Raw genomic sequence first — 18,002 nt, 5'->3', positions numbered from 1 at the left:
CACGAGTTTTGCTTGCCTCAGCTAGTCATCCGCCTTGCGACCATTTCATTCGCTTGGGACCACGTATCTCGTAATCCACGATAGGGAGCCTCCCAGTCTGGTACAGGCTCTGGACGAGGCATGTAAACCATGCGAGGGTCGCACAACATTGGACGTTCGTGATACTCCTCCTGATCATCGTCTATGACAAGGCACAACACACGAAGGGAAGCCGTTTGAGACAGAATCCTTTCTAAAGTGAACCTATCGAGCTCCAAATGTCCCGGATATATGGCCAAGTGTGTTAGCGATGGCAAATAGTTGAGATCTGGGATAACGAACGAGTCTTGATTCTCCCACATTCGAATATCGAGGTGCGAAAGCTCACTACACCATAGTGCGCCAGTCAAAGGAAGCAGCCGGAAATTTTCCAGCTCAATAGAAAGGTGACGCAGGGAAAGAGGAGCAAGAAGGGGGGGAAGGGTAGGAGAGTGTGGGTCCCTGAAATCTACCCAGCAAGCGAGACTCGTCACGCCGGTGCAGCATTCCAATATCCGCGCAGCATCGTGAGGGTTGACGGAGGCTGTCAAGCAAAGCCTCTTCACATGTCGAGCGAAGAAAGCATAGGGGAAAGTTTTCATAGTCCGCAAAAACAACGCGGCGTCGTCAGAGCCTAGTGTAACCATCTCATATATCACTGGGAGAATCCTGTCAAGGCCATCAAGTGCGTCGTTAGTGTCGTAATGGAGTAAAACCCATGAGAATAGACACGAACCATCCCCTGACCTGGCGGGAAACCAGGGCTAAGGTCGGTCCATCACTAAGTGCTGCAAGCTCGAATATTGAGCGTGCTAATTCCACTGGGAGGTCTTGGATGGGGAAAATCGTCGAGTTGTTCATCCAGCTTTAAAGTTCTGGATAAATGGTGGTGGTCTGTGGTGGTTAAGTACAAGATTGCATTATAATTCCGGCATGTTTCAAACGATTCGTTTTCCGCCCCAGGATCGATGGACGGAACGATTTCTGTAAGGGGGTGGATCGTCGTTGCATTTTTATTATCAGGTGTCACACAGAACACGTGTCTCAGACTCAGACATAAGTATCATATTGGATTCCTGGAGATCTCGGGTGGGGACGCGAAACGGCGGGGAGGGAGTTGCTTCAGAATCCAAATAATTCGGATCACTGATAATTGTTATCGGATACTATCAGGGCACCAACGAAGTTATATGTGCATATGTACACTCACATGCGAGATCGACCTGAGGTAGCCAGGGTCGTGGCCAGTCTAAATCTTGAATTTGGCCTGTGATTAACACAACTAATCGATTTCAACATACGACCAAGGGCCTGCCTGTCTTCACGACCGGTCCTGAACCGAGAGGAATTTGTGTGGGTAGGACGACTTGAAAGTGGAAACACCTCTGGGTAGCTTCCAGAGTCGATATTCCATTATTCAGAATTAGCACCCATTTATCGGTGAGTACCGGGCAGACTTGAAAGCGGTGGCGAAACGACAACTCCGAGGAAGGTGAGGATTATGAGGAGTCTGGATCAATATGCCACGGATCTCGGGTGTCACTGAGGGGTTCTAGCTTGATGAAAATGCTCAAGACTGAGATAGGCGACAAGCCGAGCAACACGTTGCTCCCCGACTTTCACGTTCAGGATTTAGTTTGTTACTGGACCACCCAGTTAACTTGACGCGCGGAATCTTGACGTCCGATTCGTCTTGAGTTGGGACTCCTACTAGTACGAGGGGAGTCTCAACTCACAAAGCACCGTTGAGTGGTTCAAGATATGGATAGAAGTTAGAACCACGAACCTAGATAAGATCGGGAAATACTTAACAACTGACTAGACTCTTAGTTTCAGCGAAGCTCGCTTCAGCGACGGTGGCGCCTGCATAAGGCTCTTCCTTTGCCTTCCCTACGCGTTAGTTGATGAATCCAGTAGTTGGTATCCGCGGAACTTTAAGAATACTACAGTGGTTTCCGAGGTCAGTGGCAATTTCTGAGCTCAGAGGTTCACTCACTTCCACTCACCAGAACAATACTAATAAGGCTGTTTGCAAAAATCAAGTCTGCAGTTCCAATGGACATAGAGCATCATAGTTTGGGATCTTCGATGCCAAAAGCTCGTCGGCACTGGCACGCCATTCCGAGTCGTGAACGCCTTCAACTTGTCCAACTTCAACGGTACTCGTGATGGTCACGGGTGCGGCGCTGACTAAGTAAGTAATATAAAGAGTGATTCAGACCTGGCGCTTTTCTAATTAACAGAAATCCGATCTCAGGCTGTGGTTGGCGTTTTTGAACGTTTTCTTTTGTTCCTTTGAATAATGGTCCTGAACAATTAACTTATGTTCCGATCCTTGTCGTGATCGACCAACTACTGGTGGATGATTCGCTTTATGCCACCTGTAGCAACCGGCGGCGGAGAACACAAACTTGTTCCTTCACGAATCTGCATCCCGCCAGACTAATTCATGCAATCCCAGAACCTCTTTGAATCCAGGTCAGGTCATCCAACCCAGAACAATTTCCCGCTTGCTCCATGTGTGTTTTCGTCCGCAGCTGTACTCGTATTTTACCTCGCTCAGATGTGTACATGGTTCGATCTCGCTGAGAAGAGCTGCGTTCCGACTACGGCGTTATTGCGAAAACATTACAGGGTGTCATGGTGGTACAAACATATCGTGGAAGGTCCGTCAAAGTAGCTGTTCGTTTGATCAGAAAATAATGTCGTTGTCTTTGCTACTGAGCAAGTCTCCTCCCCCTTCTGTCTCGTCTTCTGCCTCGTCGGGGGCTGCTGGCATGGGGTCTAATTCTTTTTCTGCTTCCATCTCTTGAGCTTCAACTCGTGTTGCATCTCTCTTCTTTTTTCCTTGCACCTTCTTGAGTCTGTTGCAGGCATGAGGTCAAAAGGTGATACAAAGTGAAGGGATCAATAACTTGCCTGAAAAATTCCTCACGATCCATCTCGTCCAGCTCACTCATGATGTATTTGATCGTGTTCTCAAGACGAGGAATGACGATGTGCTCGATTGCATTGACCCGCCGGTTTGTCGCACGAATCACCTCATCGAGGATCGTGAAAGCTGTCTGAAGAGATGCCAATTCTACGAGAGTCTCAATCGCCTTTGCGTAAACTTCTTTAGCCTTCAGTACTTGTTGTCCACCGCGACCCAACCCGGTGAGATTGAAATCTGTCATTGAAACGAGATTTTAGGGACTGGTCGCAGGGGGTGAATAGGGTAACGCACCAGAACCGGCGACACGATCAACCTCAAACACCGGTAATACAACGCCAGATACATTCTCCTGCTTGGATCTGACTTTGAACGATGCTGATTTAGCTTGCTCCTGGACGAGGTATGATATGTCCCCTGTCGCATAAGTAACCTCTGCCATCGAAAGTGAAGCTAATTGCATGACTCGTCCCATCTTCCGTTTCGCCTGCAGCGCTCCTCGAGTGCTAAGTGAGTTTGAATTCTATAAGTAGAAGATGACTTACCTCGTCAACTTTCTTGAGAATCGCCCTAAACCTCGTCGTGAGTGCATCCCTTTTCTTTGCTAGCAGCGAGTGTCCAGTTTGAGCTCCCTTTAAACGGAGTTTGGTGTTCGTAAGGGCCATTCGCGTTGCAAAGACATTCTCCCTCGGACCTGTACCTGCCATTGTGGTGGTGCGTTTGAAAGGCTGGAAATTAACTTGATGTCCAGGGGCGGGTTGACGCGGGAAACTTCTTGTACTCAAAAAACCTTCCGTATGTTACTACTGCGTTCACGTTCGCGAAACGACTGCACGACCTATTCATGCGTATATATTTCCAATCTGGACAAGAAAATTGGTATGAGATCCGGGTCGCTTTGTATTGAAATCATTGACTTATACGAAATGTAATAGCCTAAGCACAACACTCGGTTGTTCATTTACATCTCAAAATGCTGCGCCCACCCACTGTCGAACTCTTTATGTTTTCGGTCTTGGCCTATTGTGCTGTGGCCATCTTGATATGGGATATCATTATATGTCTTAGGAGGGAGTATTTGTCAATTTGGAAGTGAGTTGCCAAATATTCTACGGATTTCCGTTGGGCTGATTTGTGGCCCGACGGTTGACAGACGGAAATGGTCCTTTACAAGTCTGCTATACTCATGGTGTCGGTACTTTCCCCTAGTTGCACAAACGTAAGGAACCAGCTGTTTCTATGCTTTCCGAAAATGAATCGTGATCCCCTCCAGTATCTGTATTTCCCTCCCTCGTCCCATTTACACAGGAACGAGTTTACGTCTGCTCTGCGGAAGAATACAATACTTTAGAGTCATCAACTCTTCAATATCTCTCATCACTCTCCAATCTTGGTTATTATACAGAGGCACGTACATGTCGGATGTTCTGTTACGGTGAATGTTTACTCACCCTACGCCTATCCTCAGCCTACATCATCTACAGCCGAAGTCGTGGAAGCCTTCTGATGCTGATGTTCATACTGACAGTTTCCGTTGGTCTACAAATTGCTGGAGCCGCGGTCACAATGCAACATGTGAAATATAGGCCCGGATGTTCTGGAGAGACCGAGGTTTATGCTGCCTTCCTCTTTGTGTTGGTTTCCTGTCCTTTTATCCACCTTTGCCCTCATACCTAATGATTCATTATAGCGCTGGAACCGCCATTGCGCTTTTCACCTCGCTGACCGTAAGCGTTGTGGTGCTTGTCCGCGCTTTCAAAGCACCCGGAGGATGGGCAGCTGGGAAGACTGTGACTCGCATTATGATAAGGGACAATGTCATAACTCCCATCCTCATTAATCGTCAGTTTCGTTCTTTTTAGTTCAGGCACAACGGCCAATTTTGACCTCAATCAGTTGGTTTCATACCTTGCGCAGTTTTGGGATTGAAAACAGGCTTGCAGAATATTATTGTTTGGGAAGTCGGCTTTATGTATGCTCTGACTTGCTATTCCCTGTCCTGATCAGCCACTAAACCGTCTTTGTGGGCTTAGATACATCAACCTCATATTATCCTTATTCGTTCGTCTCACTGCTCTACTTGTTCATCGGAACCGAGTTCTGAACCCGCTATCTGTTACAGGTTTGCAGAATGATTGTCAACGTTCGCGAAACATTCGCCAATGACAAAGAGATGGTTCACACGGAGCTTACAGTCTTCCGTTCTTTCGAACTGCACGACACTTCGATCACAACAACGTCAGCTGGGATATTAAATAACTCCGTATGCCAGTGTCACTCGGGAACCGACAGCTAGATAAAAACAGAGGGATGGGATATATGGAGTACAGAAAAACTTGACACAAGGTTGCTTCATGATACTGTAACCTACTGATCATTACTGCCAGGCGGAACGTAGATAGATTTATATAAAATAATAGGAAAATTGACACCTCGACAGAACCTAACCTTCAGCAAGCAAGATACTAACTTCATCCTCTTCTTCCTCGTCGTCATCAAAGAGAGAATCATTCACTGTAGTCGTGGCAGATGAATTCCGCTGGCTGGTACCACTTGACCTGAATGAGATTTGTGTTTCTTTCTGGTGAGACAGAGTAACGTTTCCATACCTTGTCCGGTTACTAAGTCTAGGTGTCGCTGCTTCCTCTTCCTCTTCCTCCTCCTCAAACTCTAAACGACTGAGGGTGGGTTCAAGGACCGGTCTTCTGGTCGCACTAGGCAATAAAGTCAGCAGAAAGAAGTCCCTCGTGGTAAATCAGATCGTACGCTCGTTTGGGCATCGTTCTCGTAGGTGCACTGGATGCGGGTGGGGTGCTACCACCCCGTTCAGTGTTACCATCGTAGCTTTCCTCATCGTCCGAGGTTGACACCCGACGTTTCCTATACGGGAAGGGTTTAGTCAGAGCGTGTATGTTGAATCTGAGAAAGGGAAGGAGACATACTTTGGTCTGGCTTGGCCCTTGCCCGTCCTGTTTGAAACCTCTTCTCCATCCGTCGCGGTGGATACAACACTCATGGATCGTCTGTTCATAACAAGAGTTGACAATCATTGACGGAGATGGTGGGAGGACCTGTGTAATTACCTCTTCCTTCCTTTTTTCTCGGCAGGCGGATCCTCGTCGTCATCCGGGAAGATGGCGTTCACCTCGTCGAGAATCAATTGGTTTTTTGTCATATTCAGCCAATCCTCCTCATCGAAATCCTTGAGCTGTTCTTCATATTTCTTGGCTAGAGTATTTACAAACTTGTTCAACGCGTTCTTGGCTGACGTTTCACGGGGTGGTCGACGCTGAGAGGTGTCAGATCAGTACCTCAGCGAGTACAGCACAACTACTCACAGCATGTATAATATCCATCTTGACTTTCAGCTCCTTTACCTTGTCGTCATCAACAGCATCGGGGAGGTGAAGTTTTGGAAGGAGCTGGAACAGTGCTTTATGAAGCAGTTGCAACAAAATTTGTTTTTCGTCCTCAGTACCTGGGATTTGTCAAGGCTACTCTTGATGCAAAACAACCGAACGATGACACGTACGTTTCCTGGAGAAGAGTTCGATCTCCCCTGAATCTGACGCTGACTTGAACACGAACTTCGAATCTGACAATACTCTGGCAAACTGAAGTGCCATCTCGAACTGAATACACGGGTCACCCTTGCCCCCGCTATTGAGAACGACAGTTCGGACTCGGAAGAGTAAGTTGAGACGAATTGACTCACTATATGTACTCAGGATTGGTCCATACAAGGAGTATCTCGCCGATCTTGACCGAGGAGACCATTTCTTCATCTTCATCTTTGTCGTGGCATTCGACTTCGCAGAGATTCGCAAGAGTTTGGACGACAATCTATCACAAGTGATGGTTTGAGCCGGCGCGGACTGAGATGCCACACAACGTACTGATTGCATTAACGCCTGGCTGTCTTGACTTGAATAACAGAAACAGCGCATAAAGTAATCCAAACATTGCCGAAGAGGATGGTTATTTGCTGTATATGGGGAGAAATATGAAAGAACCAAGTCTTTGAGAATCTGAGTGGCTTCAGCAGGAGGAAGTATCTGGGAGCTAGATCCGTACCATGTCGTCGACCAGAATTCCGCTGAGCATAAGTTTTGCTAAACCCGTGCAAATCAACGCTTGTATTCTTGGGGACTCTTCCCGGTCAAGCATATCACTAAAGAACCTGGCATACTTTTCAGCCTTGCAATACCATGAGTCCACAATGAAAATGGTTCGAGTTGAAAACGTACACCATGTGGATCTCCATCCAAAATTATTTCGCGCTTGTAGACCATCAACAAATCAAAAAGGCCTTGTAACATAACAATCTTGACTTCTTCTGACGACGTCTTGAAATTGTCGCGAAATAGTGGTATCGACTTTTTGGCCATTCGCTTTGTAGAAAGTAAATATGAAGCCATACGCCGCGATCACATAGAGCCAACCTTGGAAATACAACATATCAATCCGAGACAAATTATTCCCTTCTCCCTAAAGGCAAGTTCTTGGCGACTAACGCAAGGGATAACCAAACTCATGATGAGCCCATCCAGAGAGGGATTGTGTTCCAGGGCCTGACATGGTCATAAAATCATGCAGCTCATGCAGTACTGGTAGAACAGACCTTTTCGACACGTTCTAAACATCCTTGAAGAAGAGTCAAGCATGTCAACGTCATAGCATCGTGGCGTTCTTGCTCTGCGGGTGTCATGTCCTCGCGCGATCTCGTTCGGGTTGATGGTGGTTGATCAGAGTTCGCATCGGGATCCGATTCTGTCTGCAAGGAAGATTCGCTCAGCCAAAGCCCGAAGGTAGTAAGGGTGTAATGAATTACAATCGGCACTTCTTCGTCTTCTGTGGGCGGATCTTGTATGTCTTGAATGATCTCCACGACCCGACGGATAAGATCGCCCTCCGATGACGATATTGTAGCCAATACATCCAGGCATCGCGCAACATGCTTGTCGGGGAGGCCCTCTTCTTTGAGAAGACCCGCTGTTTTATCAAGGATTAGGACTTGCTAACGCGAATGTAAACAGAATTCACCAATGAGAGTATGCATTTTCCTGCGTCCCATCTCGTCCTGATAGTCTAAATTGACTGCGAGTTTGAGCATTTCCTCAAGTATCACCTCGCAAGCATCTCTTTCATCTTCACGCCCCTCATTATCCGGTGCACGATCAATATACCCAACTTCTTCGTCACGTATAAGTGTGAACAAGCGATGATAAGCGTCCTGGATCCTGAAAGCGAGCGCAGTGACTTCAGGAAGGGCATCGTCCAAGCGGTTGTGGTCTTTGATATCCTTGCTGCTCTTGCAATACTGAACGAAGACTTGAACCAAAAACATTCTCTCGGGCGTCAACGAGTCCCAAAATGACGCTGCATCAAATTCAGATAAGGCGGTGTGGATTTGGAGGCATACACACCGTCAATCTTGATGCCCTGAAAAATTTCCGCTCTTTCGCGAAAGAGGTTCAAAAGAACGTCATTTGCCACTTTCGCCTCCCCCAGATCGAACTTTTTCAGCAGCTCTGCAAGTCGATCGACTTCATCAGTTCCTTCTTCACTTTTGGCGTCACTTGATACATCCAACCACAGTGCGAGAAGGTCGGCAGCTGCAGCCTTCACGCCTTCGTCTCTATCGCCAAGTCCGTTGCGGCATATCAGTTCCCTCTGGGAGATGCTGAATCTCTCCGGGTGTGTTTCGCCGATATCCCTCGTGAGGACATGAGAGTAGACCAATTTGCGAATGGAGGTGTCTGTGTCTTTGGTACGATCGAGAACGGCGCACAAAGAGACCTTCGTGATAGGGATGTTCATTAAGATCGCCCGCCGCACTTCCCTGGATTGCAGAATAGAATCATCAGTAGAATCTCTCATCGGTGATCGAGACCACACACGCTGCGTCGTCGTGAGCCAAGCTTTCAATCATCATTTCCAGAAGTTTCCCATCTTCAGGATCTTCCGTGCGAGCAAACTTGCACAGTGCTATTCCTGCCTGCACCCGAACACTAGTCTCTTTGTCGGTGATTCGCTGTTGGAGCGCTCCTTGCAGTTCATCATATAGGTCTTGACTACCCAAGTCATGAGAATGGATCGAGCAGTTAGAGACGTGTACCTACTCAATTTCACCCAAACCAGATACGATTTCAGCACATATTTGAGCTGCGCGATATCGGACTGTCTTATCCTTGGCAAGAAAACCGTTGTCTATCAGGTACTTGACGATGCTCTCTGTAAATCGAGACGCGGCGGTGTCCATGTTCATCAAGGCCACTTCGTCTTCTTCTTCGTCGTCTTCAGACAGAGAGTTGGCAGCTGTATACTACACTAAGTGCGATGATATTTCCGACGATAGAAGAATACGCACCTTTGGCGTTCATGTATTGTATGTAACCACCCACAAACTTCACAATCCTATCGGCGGGTGCGGCGCCCTTCTTCACTCCCATAACCTTACACAACATAAAAAGAATCTCATTCTTGAACGCCTTTTCTCCAAATACCCTTGTCCCTGCCTCGCCTCTGCTGTTTACATGAGGTTCCGTTAATGAAACAGCCTGAGCATGGATTTTGTGAAGAGCGATAATGTTCTTTTGATGAGTGTGGACATTTCCTTGGGCTTGATCAAAGATTTTGCGGATTTCGGAGGCCATTTTCTGTAGAATTGAGGAACGGTCAACAACGCGGCCTGGCATGGTGGTCGTCACTGTTGGAAACGCGAGAATAACAAATTTCAAACCGCGATTGTCACACCACGTGATAAATGTCACAGACTCCTTATCGTATCACGCGGCAGATAAACACCACATGATACCTGACGGGGAGACACGTTCAGATAATATGTCCAAGACCGACTGCGCGCAAATGCGATATTGACGGCTACGGATTAAAAATTTCCTCAAAATATGCTCAAATGCAACCTGAAAAGGGCCCTTGCTTATTCTAAACCTGCCTTTCGAAGGTCCTTCTCTTGTTCGTGGGCGAACCAATTCAAGATTTTGTTCATGGGACGAGACGAGTTTTCGTGTCTTGTAATACAGGAGCTATTTGGCGCTCAAGGTACGCATCTCTATCATCCTTTCTGGAAACTCTACTGCAGCTCAAGGTAGATGTTTGGCAGGAACTACATATAGCTACCAGTCCAGATGAAAAAATCAACCGTGGCACTGCTTTCGCACCTTGTGGGTTTCGTTGGAGGTTTTCATTTGTCTAATTAGTTGATAGAACCATAAGCACCTCTCAGGATTCTTGGAGAAAATCTTAACCTCCCAGTACATCTCATTCCCCGGGCAAAACCGGATTTCAAAATCTGGGAGGTACGTCTCAGCTTCGCCACGTCTTTTGATTGCACCCGCCACAAGCTGATGCAAAGTCGTTTCTATAGCCTCCTCGACCTTTCCTCGATTCAGTGAATGAAATACCCTCACCCGACCGCCTGCTTGTCACAGCATCCTTCGGACGCATCGTTCCATCCAGGATCCTTAACTTGTTTCATCCAGACAGGAGATTGAACGTCCACCCATCTCTTTTGCCCCACTATCGAGGTCCCGCACCCATACAACATGCCATTTTGAACGATGAACACGAAACGGGCGTGTGCGTGATAGACATGCTCAAGAAATCTCAAGGCATTGATGCGGGACCAATTTGGGCCACTAGTCGGATGGTATAACGTTTCTTGATGCTCCAATTCACTTGAATCTCATCATGTCGTAGAATGTTCCGCAGGGCGCGATGTTCTCCTCCATGCGTGACGAACTTGCGGTCGAAGGGGGAAAGTTGCTGGTTTCGGTATTGCGGGCTATGATAACAGACAAGGTAATAATCGCCTTCTCGTCCTCTAGTCGACGTAAGGATTTATCCATACTTGAAAGGCCTCTCGAACGGTTCAAACCGACATTGTACAAGCGAAAACTGCGCCACTCATAAAATTTGCAGCAGGTTTGATTGACTTTCGTACCATGACTGCGGAATCCATCGTCCGCCGGTACAGAGCAATATCTCATCAGGTAAATTTAGTATATCACGATGGCTTTAGTGATCCTGATAATAGTGTCCCAGCGGCCTCTCACGTTAAACTTGCCTGGAGCGAAGACGCTCCAAATACACTCCCCTTCAATCATCGGCTCTCCACCTCGCTTTGTGCCTGACGTTCCCGGTCGAGCGTGCTTATCCAAACCCACTAATTCACTTCTGATACGGTGCGCAGCAAATACAGTGCTGTCCGTTCCGTTTGTTAAACAAGAAGGAAAAGCCCTGGTCGATGCCAGGGCTTGGTGGAATGGTGCTGAGAGTCTTGGGATGGTAACAGACAGACAAGTTGATTTTACACTGCAGTCATGAGATTATCCTGCACACACGTTGCTATATTTACAAACACCAACGCCGACGCACCACGACGTCATCGTTTAATTCTGTTACAGAGCACACTTTCGACACCACAATATATCATAAATGACCTAATCCTGCGTCACTTCTCTTTGCTCCTCCGTGTTCTCCACAATGGTCGACTTACTTATAAAAGCTCTCGAGCCCTGACTGAGGATTTCACAAAGAATTAAACTCACACACTCACACATAATGCCTCTTTTCAAGAACAATCACCACGTTCGTCCCCCTCTCTTCGATGTAATCAGCAGTTCGAGTTCGAGTTCTGACTTGTGCGTTTAGAACACTTCTGCTCACCATAATGAGCCCATCACCAGTCACACTGGCTTCAATGGTCATTCTGGAACTGGACCTGGAACTGGGACCGGGGCTACAACTGGTCTGGGTTCTCACCCAGTGACCGGAGCTGGCGGTGGCATGAATCATCATCAGTATCCAAATGACCATAACATGTTACCAGAACACCATGCTCCCGGGACTGGCTTTGAACAAACTGGCTACGGAGCTCAGCCACATTCTGGAATGAACACGGTTCGTTCTCGCACAATATCGATATTACTATGTTTCTCATGCCAAATTCATAGATGGGTCACCGCCAGGAATACCCTGGAGCCATGTCAGATGCCAATGATCCCTACACAGCTGCTGGCGTTGGTCGACACGATAACAACATACCCCCAAGTGGCGCTCTTCATGCAGGTTCAGCAGCCAGTGGCGAGCGTCATAGTGGCAGCTCAATGGGCGGCAAGGTTGAACGCATCGTCGGCGAAGTAGTGGGAAGTAAATCATTGCAAGCTAAGGGCATGCAGAAAGAACAGTGCGTATGGATTTTACTGCTGGTAGATGTTCATCTGGAACTGATTTCCACCACGTTATGTAGAGAAGCTCGTGCCCTCAAGGTCCAAAGCTCCGAATTGGCTGAGGCGGAACGCTTGGAACGCGAAGCTTCCATGCGACGTGAACGAGCGGTTGCCCATGGTGCTCATCCCGCTAACCAACACATGGGAGCTAATCACCCATGAAGCAAGATACATCAGTGGATTAATCGTTAATTAGGAAATACCAATGCGTTGTATTTGTATTGTACAATGTCGATTAATTAAGAATGTCATTAAGATTTTAGGTCTCCACTCCACTAAGCATATACAGTATGAGCGGTTACAATACCAACGTTACCAGCCTAGTGGCGGTGCAGCTCCTCCTGAGCTTCACATGGCCACGTCGGTTGAGTCCCTAGTACATCTACCTATCTCTCACTTCGCTCTTCCTAGTTTATAGGTCGCGTGATTGTTCTATGAACTCCAGTTTCTGCCCTCAGTAATGCTATCTCACTGGCTGGTATTCACATCTTCAGCTCGGAATCAGTGGAACGCCGTCTGCGCCCGACCCAGGATGTTTTATCATGTCGTAAGTCTTCGCAATTACTTGGGGAAGACAAAACCATCGGAGCTATTGACTATTGAACAGATCTGTCGGAGCGGAAGCAGGTTCTTAGTGTGTCGACTTGAACCCCGAGCCCGGTATCGGGTTCGGTCGGACGTGCGCGGTAACATGCCTTTTTTACCTGTGTGCATACCTGCTTTTTTTCCCCAGTCCAGACGTCCGCGGTTTTACGATCCTTTTTTTTACAGACTGCTGTCTTTCAGGTCCTTGTCTTTGGATACTTCGTCGTCAAGGTCGTGATCACTAGTTTCTGTCTTGAAGTCTCGGATGACGACTTCATCCTTCCAGCCTGCTTACCAGCTTTCGGAATTGGCTTCCCACCTGAAGCTCACAAAATAGCATCTGATGCCTTTCCGGGTTTCTCTTCTGCGGTCATAGTTCGCTGGTAGGTACTCAGAAACGTGTCCTTAGCTTTCGTCTCAATGCTACCGGTAAAGATGAACGGGCGGGTTTTCTGCGTGTAGTATCATTGGACCGCATCCACGTTCAAGGTTGTCGCACCTGGTACAGTGATCTTCGACTGCATCGTCTGGGTCCGTGAAGTAAACTCAGGGACATACTCTTTGTAAGTCATAAATTGACATTGCGCTTGTCATGTGGTAAGCACACGATGGGACCTTTCTAACGCAGTTCAGCTTCTTGGCAAGTTGTCGGTGGATCACCATTTGCCCACACCGTTCAAGGCAAGTCATATACGCCGATGAACAACATGGAAAACTTTCTTCATTGAGCTTGGCGATTCGCGAACGTGCTGAGTTTGGAATAACGAGACATCGTCCGAGTTGATCACAGGAGGAGTCGCCCGACCTTTTCTGACTAACCTGCCAGGACCTGTCGTTGCCGATGGTACCGTGATCATTAACCAGGACATGCATCTCCAAACCTTGTAACGATTTAGTGGTCGGCCCATTGCCCATCAACTCCATTGGGCTGAACGGTCAGTTGTCGCCTGGGCCGAAAATTACCATCTCGTGTTCGCAATAAAGTGCAAACCGATCTCCTCGGTACAACAATACCCCCCCCCCAAAAAAAAAAGCCAGATTCCTACGCACCGCTCGTTAAAGTTTCAAATTGAGAAAACACAAACCCCACAGTACCGAGTCACTCAACTTGTATTGGTTCATCGTTCCATATCTCATGTCGGCCCATCAGCACTTCAAGCTTCAAGCTTCAGCCTTTGCTCTTCTTGGAACAGGACAAGCTTGAAGTGGTGCGGGTAAATTGATTCGTCTCTACTAGTATCATATTGGACAGTTTGATCGACAACAGACGTTCTAGGGCTACGTACAAACTCAGGAAGAAGCATTCACCCGATCCTTGTTGTTTCGTCAGACTCCGGAATTACTGGAAATCCGAGTTGGTATCGATGAAAGCCTGAAAGGCACTGGAAAAATGGCCCTCCGACGGAACTACTAACACGATGATAACCTTTTAGATTGTCCCCGGATCGTATTCCGATACGTTCAGCAGGTTCAGCGCCAACGACCGGCACCATGCTTTTGGCATGTATAGCGCCTCCGAACATATAGTAGTGCCACACTTGCCGCTCGCTCTCTCCATCATTTCTTTTCAGCCATCGCTCCATCCTTGTCCTCGCATCTCCCATGGATTGGCGCGCCAGTCGCAAAAGAAATATTTATCCGTTGCGGGATAGAGCTACTGCCCGTCATGAATGGCAATTTCCGAATTGAAGCTACTAGGTTTGATCTCAGAGGACACACACACACTAAAATTATCATCCCATTTAGCCGTGCTGTATGGACTAGGAGCAAAATATTTGTCTACCCTTGTTCTTATTCACCGCCCTAAAATAGTCGCTCGCTATCTAGGTCTTCGAGGACCTCTATCTCCATTTTCCGGCTCGGGGTGAATGATCGTCGGCGATGAAATGGGTCAAGCTACAGTTCCAACACTGTTATATTCACTTAATCTGGTTAAATCTTCTCAATCACCTCGTGGTTCGGGAGGAAGTAGGGAGAATTATCTACGATGGACACCCATCGGGAATATTGTATGATATTTTTTAGACCGTGACCATCGCCCAGTATTGGACTTTGAAGTGGATCGTTATCGTTCTGGACGTCTGAGCTCGTGGCTCGTGCGACTCATCTGTTTCTGAAAAGCTTGGGCGACGATGTACCATTGAAACGCTGTTCCGTTTTTGACCGTGTAAATATCACCTGTGCCAGTGGGATACCCAACAGGTAGCGGAATTGGTGAATCCGCATCCTTCGCCCTCTTCCCTCCTCTTCCGCAATATTATCATTCACAGCCTTGGCCAGCAATATATCACAGAGGATTGTGAAGCGTCAAAGCTTCCTTGGTCATCTTCAGCCGCTACTATATTGTGATTAGTGACATCACGCCATTAGAATGCCAGTCTCTAAATCTACATTCGTTATATGATCCTTATCAACCTCTTCTCTCAACCGGTGGGTCCTAAATCACGACTTTTAGTTATGAAATCCATGGAAACTTGAATGTCTCCAGTAGTTCGGAATCGTTTAGAGTCTCACGTCGAAAGCACTCCTGAGTCTACTGGGATGGATCAACTCTCCAAGAGATTGAATTTGACATGTCGGTTACCTGTAATCTGGTTTAATTGGAATTGAGACTTTTCCGAGTCCAGGTCTCTCGTACGTGTAAGGTTCGTGTGTGGCTCATGTTTCTCGCCTGGGCATCCCGCGACGATGTCTTGATATTCCCATTTTGGTGCCTAAGAGAAAGGGGACAGGATTTCAATAGATAGTAACGCGGTACTGCAACACGTTTCCAACTCTTGGGAATGTATTGTAGCCGCTTGGAAAAATAATAGCCAGAAAACTGACATGACGAGCTACAAATCTGAAAAGACATATATAATTGAAGCTAGGATACCATGGAGCTGTTTGAAATTTGAATAAGTACGGTGCAGATGAGTCTAATAAGTTCAGCTTGTACCTCCTAAATATGACATGACAATAACGAAAATGTCGCCGGATGTCGTTCGATGTCGCTCTAATGAGATTCGTATTGAGAAGTCCCGGTAGTCGGTGAAGAGGTCGCCGTAGTGGTCATAGACCCGAATATTGACCTTTGAAATTTGAAAGGTCGGAGTCGGGTAGGACGTCGCTTGCGGTTCTAGGACGTCCATCGGTTTGAGGAGCGTCAACGTCAAGACAATAGCTTCTGGCAGTAAAAAAGATGAATTACATTTGAACTAAGGTGAAACTTCATCTGAGGGCTGGATATAGAATAAGAATATGTTGGATAGATGAAAAACCTAGGAACTTGTAAAAATAGATGACAGTCACGTGTGACAGCGCGTGTATGCTGTGACAAACCCTCAACCTCGCTCTGTTTTTCCTTCTACCATATATTCAGCAGACTGGTATATGCGAGGATCTTTACCCAGAGAGAGAAGTACTTCTGCAGTCTCGAAGGGCATCATAACCAAGTCGCGCTGTGTCCCCACTCACGACGGGACGCCAACCCTGCCTCAAACACGCTAACAGCCGGACAACGGGAAAAATGGAAGCAATCACAGCGCTCACAAATGGCAGGAAAGGATTAGTTCGCTTCGTAAGTAATTACAATCTATTCCTCCTTGTGCTTGCGCGTACCGACCAAGGAAAAATCTGTGGGCTCATTCCAACACGATTCCAACACGATTCGATGTCGACCGAGTTGCGGCGAATTCGTACAATTCGTTGACATGTGTTGGACCCATTTCTTCACATTTAGGTGGCAACATTCCCATTAAGGAGCTTACCAGTGGTCTTCTGCATTGAAAGTGATCTCAAACTTCTCAAACCTTCCTGTTAACGATACTTAATCATCACCTGCTCCAGTATTTTGAATGTGGATCGACAAGTCAACCCCGCAATGGCGCCTATTCACCGTTCTTGGTCATCTCGACATGGGTAACATCTATCGCGATCCAGAAGCATTGGTAAATAAAAATATTATCACGCTAACCGCCTATATCGCCCGTTCCAGAGTATTTGTTGCCTTACCTTTCCCCACCCTTTCTTAGAACAAAACATCTCAGTGTCACTGCACTGCATTCGACGAAAGGGACAGATTGATGGCCATCCACGTTTCCTGCGTAGCTTGCGCAGTATCACCTCAAATGTGGAAAATGTTGAAGATGCTGAAGGTGGGGTACATCTCGATCCGGAATCCGGAATTTCCATGCCAGCTGTTGCGAGATGAGACAGGAAGGGACCTGGTCATTGGTCAGTGGACAGAAACGTGAATTAAACGGATTGGTTGACGAACAGTCATGTCTAGACGTGTACTCCATCGATCGTTTCTAACAAACTCGATAGACCAATGATCAGATACCATTAGAATAATGCTAAGACTTGAACATGCTAGCATTGAGGGGCTCGGCGTCTTGTCATATGAACTCGAGATGTCTTGCAGACTCACAGGACATTCAGCCACACCGTCACCTGAGTCAATGGTCACTCAGACTATAGGCGTCACCTTTGGGCCAACCTCCCAGGCCTTACACCTGGGGCCACACACGACACCTTATTCCGGTACGCTCCGTTTCCCTCTCCTTGAGCCTCTTCCGACGCCTTATCTCTCTAGATCTTCCCCCCTTCATAGCCTCAGTTATACGATCGATTAGCGTGTCGTTTGCCAGGCACATTCTTCCGAATTTCTGCCAAACATCGTGCCACGAGGAGAGTATGCTCTTTTGATATCCTTGCTTTGCGGCGAATGTTATTGTTTTTTTTGTGAGACGTCATCACTGATGTCGATGAATATCAAAACTCAGCGAATATGGGGGTATATCGCATCTCTTTTTCGCTCCATTTATTTATTCATTAAAGATCTAGTCTTCAAGACATCAACTGCATGCAGTGCAAACGACTTTCAACAGGCGCCGGGATCTGGAATCTCGCCCATGGCAGCCGGAAAACAGATCCTTAGTGTGGCTGAAGCGCACGTTTTTGGAGACAAAAGTGTGGGTTATCAACATCATTCACGCCCTGCCGCAAGATACCTCCAAGAGGAATTTCTGCCAGTGATTCGAACTTGATTGGGTTGCACCTAAAGGTTGGCACCTAGCAGCGTTCGCGCAGTTTGTTGGCAATTGACTTATCGTACCTGCCTTGATAAAGGTTTTGCGGTTGTACCGGGCATCTTGTCCTCCCGGCAAAAATCTCTTGGGCGCCGAGATGTACTTGAATCCGGAGAGGAAGAAAAAGCCGGGCACTGCTTGAAC

The 18,002-nt window shown here is 47.3% G+C and overlaps 6 protein-coding genes across 6 annotated transcripts; 3 read left to right on the top strand and 3 right to left on the bottom strand.

The window, feature by feature from the left end:
* Positions 1 to 17: 17 nt before the first annotated feature.
* On the bottom strand, positions 18 to 2,168 carry E1B28_005707 (uncharacterized protein; the record flags this gene model as incomplete). The annotated part of the gene is made up of 5 exons (XM_043150283.1): positions 2,025 to 2,168; positions 1,334 to 1,961; positions 1,229 to 1,273; positions 755 to 1,164; positions 18 to 687 (listed from the first exon to the last, which is right to left on the bottom strand). Exons 4-5 carry the CDS (start codon positions 877 to 879, stop codon positions 18 to 20), a joined length of 795 nt encoding a protein of 264 aa, XP_043011370.1. The 5' UTR covers positions 880 to 1,164; positions 1,229 to 1,273; positions 1,334 to 1,961; positions 2,025 to 2,168.
* A 308-nt stretch (positions 2,169 to 2,476) lies between these two features.
* Positions 2,477 to 3,708, bottom strand: VMA8 (H(+)-transporting V1 sector ATPase subunit D). Its single transcript, XM_043150282.1, has 4 exons — positions 3,496 to 3,708; positions 3,245 to 3,437; positions 2,938 to 3,187; positions 2,477 to 2,882 (listed from the first exon to the last, which is right to left on the bottom strand). Exons 1-4 carry the CDS (start codon positions 3,655 to 3,657, stop codon positions 2,711 to 2,713), a joined length of 777 nt encoding a protein of 258 aa, XP_043011369.1. The 5' UTR covers positions 3,658 to 3,708; the 3' UTR covers positions 2,477 to 2,710.
* A 24-nt stretch (positions 3,709 to 3,732) lies between these two features.
* On the top strand, positions 3,733 to 5,357 carry E1B28_005705 (uncharacterized protein). Its single transcript, XM_043150281.1, has 9 exons — positions 3,733 to 3,829; positions 3,886 to 4,042; positions 4,104 to 4,169; positions 4,224 to 4,357; positions 4,419 to 4,584; positions 4,641 to 4,792; positions 4,847 to 4,922; positions 4,984 to 5,011; positions 5,073 to 5,357. The coding sequence occupies exons 2-9, from the start codon at positions 3,924 to 3,926 to the stop codon at positions 5,244 to 5,246; spliced, it is 915 nt and encodes a 304-aa protein (XP_043011368.1). The 5' UTR covers positions 3,733 to 3,829; positions 3,886 to 3,923; the 3' UTR covers positions 5,247 to 5,357.
* Positions 5,358 to 5,393: 36 nt separating this feature from the next.
* E1B28_005704 (uncharacterized protein) lies at positions 5,394 to 9,662 on the bottom strand (the record flags this gene model as incomplete). The annotated part of the gene is made up of 19 exons (XM_043150280.1): positions 9,321 to 9,662; positions 9,073 to 9,268; positions 8,851 to 9,024; positions 8,377 to 8,792; positions 7,994 to 8,329; positions 7,782 to 7,942; positions 7,572 to 7,724; positions 7,393 to 7,521; positions 7,198 to 7,341; positions 7,025 to 7,147; positions 6,847 to 6,978; positions 6,666 to 6,793; positions 6,483 to 6,610; positions 6,289 to 6,428; positions 6,034 to 6,239; positions 5,893 to 5,973; positions 5,717 to 5,830; positions 5,560 to 5,664; positions 5,394 to 5,502 (listed from the first exon to the last, which is right to left on the bottom strand). The coding sequence occupies exons 1-19, from the start codon at positions 9,646 to 9,648 to the stop codon at positions 5,394 to 5,396; spliced, it is 3,303 nt and encodes a 1,100-aa protein (XP_043011367.1). The 5' UTR covers positions 9,649 to 9,662.
* A 295-nt stretch (positions 9,663 to 9,957) lies between these two features.
* Positions 9,958 to 11,296, top strand: E1B28_005703 (uncharacterized protein; the record flags this gene model as incomplete). The annotated part of the gene is made up of 7 exons (XM_043150279.1): positions 9,958 to 10,012; positions 10,063 to 10,134; positions 10,187 to 10,269; positions 10,338 to 10,619; positions 10,670 to 10,771; positions 10,828 to 10,962; positions 11,015 to 11,296. 7 exons carry the CDS (start codon positions 9,958 to 9,960, stop codon positions 11,294 to 11,296), a joined length of 1,011 nt encoding a protein of 336 aa, XP_043011366.1.
* A 237-nt stretch (positions 11,297 to 11,533) lies between these two features.
* On the top strand, positions 11,534 to 12,363 carry E1B28_005702 (uncharacterized protein; the record flags this gene model as incomplete). The annotated part of the gene is made up of 4 exons (XM_043150278.1): positions 11,534 to 11,560; positions 11,624 to 11,872; positions 11,926 to 12,158; positions 12,222 to 12,363. The coding sequence occupies 4 exons, from the start codon at positions 11,534 to 11,536 to the stop codon at positions 12,361 to 12,363; spliced, it is 651 nt and encodes a 216-aa protein (XP_043011365.1).
* Positions 12,364 to 18,002: the final 5,639 nt, after the last annotated feature.

The sequence above is a fragment of the Marasmius oreades genome, chromosome 3 (assembly GCF_018924745.1).
Source record: "Marasmius oreades isolate 03SP1 chromosome 3, whole genome shotgun sequence".
Taxonomy (NCBI): domain Eukaryota; kingdom Fungi; phylum Basidiomycota; class Agaricomycetes; order Agaricales; family Marasmiaceae; genus Marasmius; species Marasmius oreades.
The sequence above is the reverse complement of the archived record's forward strand: the minus strand, read 5'-3'. Positions and strand labels throughout refer to the sequence as shown.

Excerpts from the sequence above, each read along its gene's own strand:
- E1B28_005705 (XM_043150281.1), top strand. The coding sequence starts at position 3,924 with ATGCTGCGCCCACCCACTGTCGAACTCTTTATGTTTTCGGTCTTGGCC. Across the intron at positions 4,043-4,103 it reads GAGTATTTGTCAATTTGGAA|ACGGAAATGGTCCTTTACAA; the intron begins GTGAGTTGCCAA and ends GACGGTTGACAG. Across the intron at positions 4,793-4,846 it reads AACTCCCATCCTCATTAATC|TTGGTTTCATACCTTGCGCA; the intron begins GTCAGTTTCGTT and ends GACCTCAATCAG.
- VMA8 (XM_043150282.1), bottom strand. The coding sequence starts at position 3,657 with ATGGCAGGTACAGGTCCGAGGGAGAATGTCTTTGCAACGCGAATGGCC. Across the intron at positions 3,188-3,244 it reads TGATCGTGTCGCCGGTTCTG|ATTTCAATCTCACCGGGTTG; the intron begins GTGCGTTACCCT and ends TTTCAATGACAG. Across the intron at positions 2,883-2,937 it reads GATCGTGAGGAATTTTTCAG|ACTCAAGAAGGTGCAAGGAA; the intron begins GCAAGTTATTGA and ends TGCCTGCAACAG.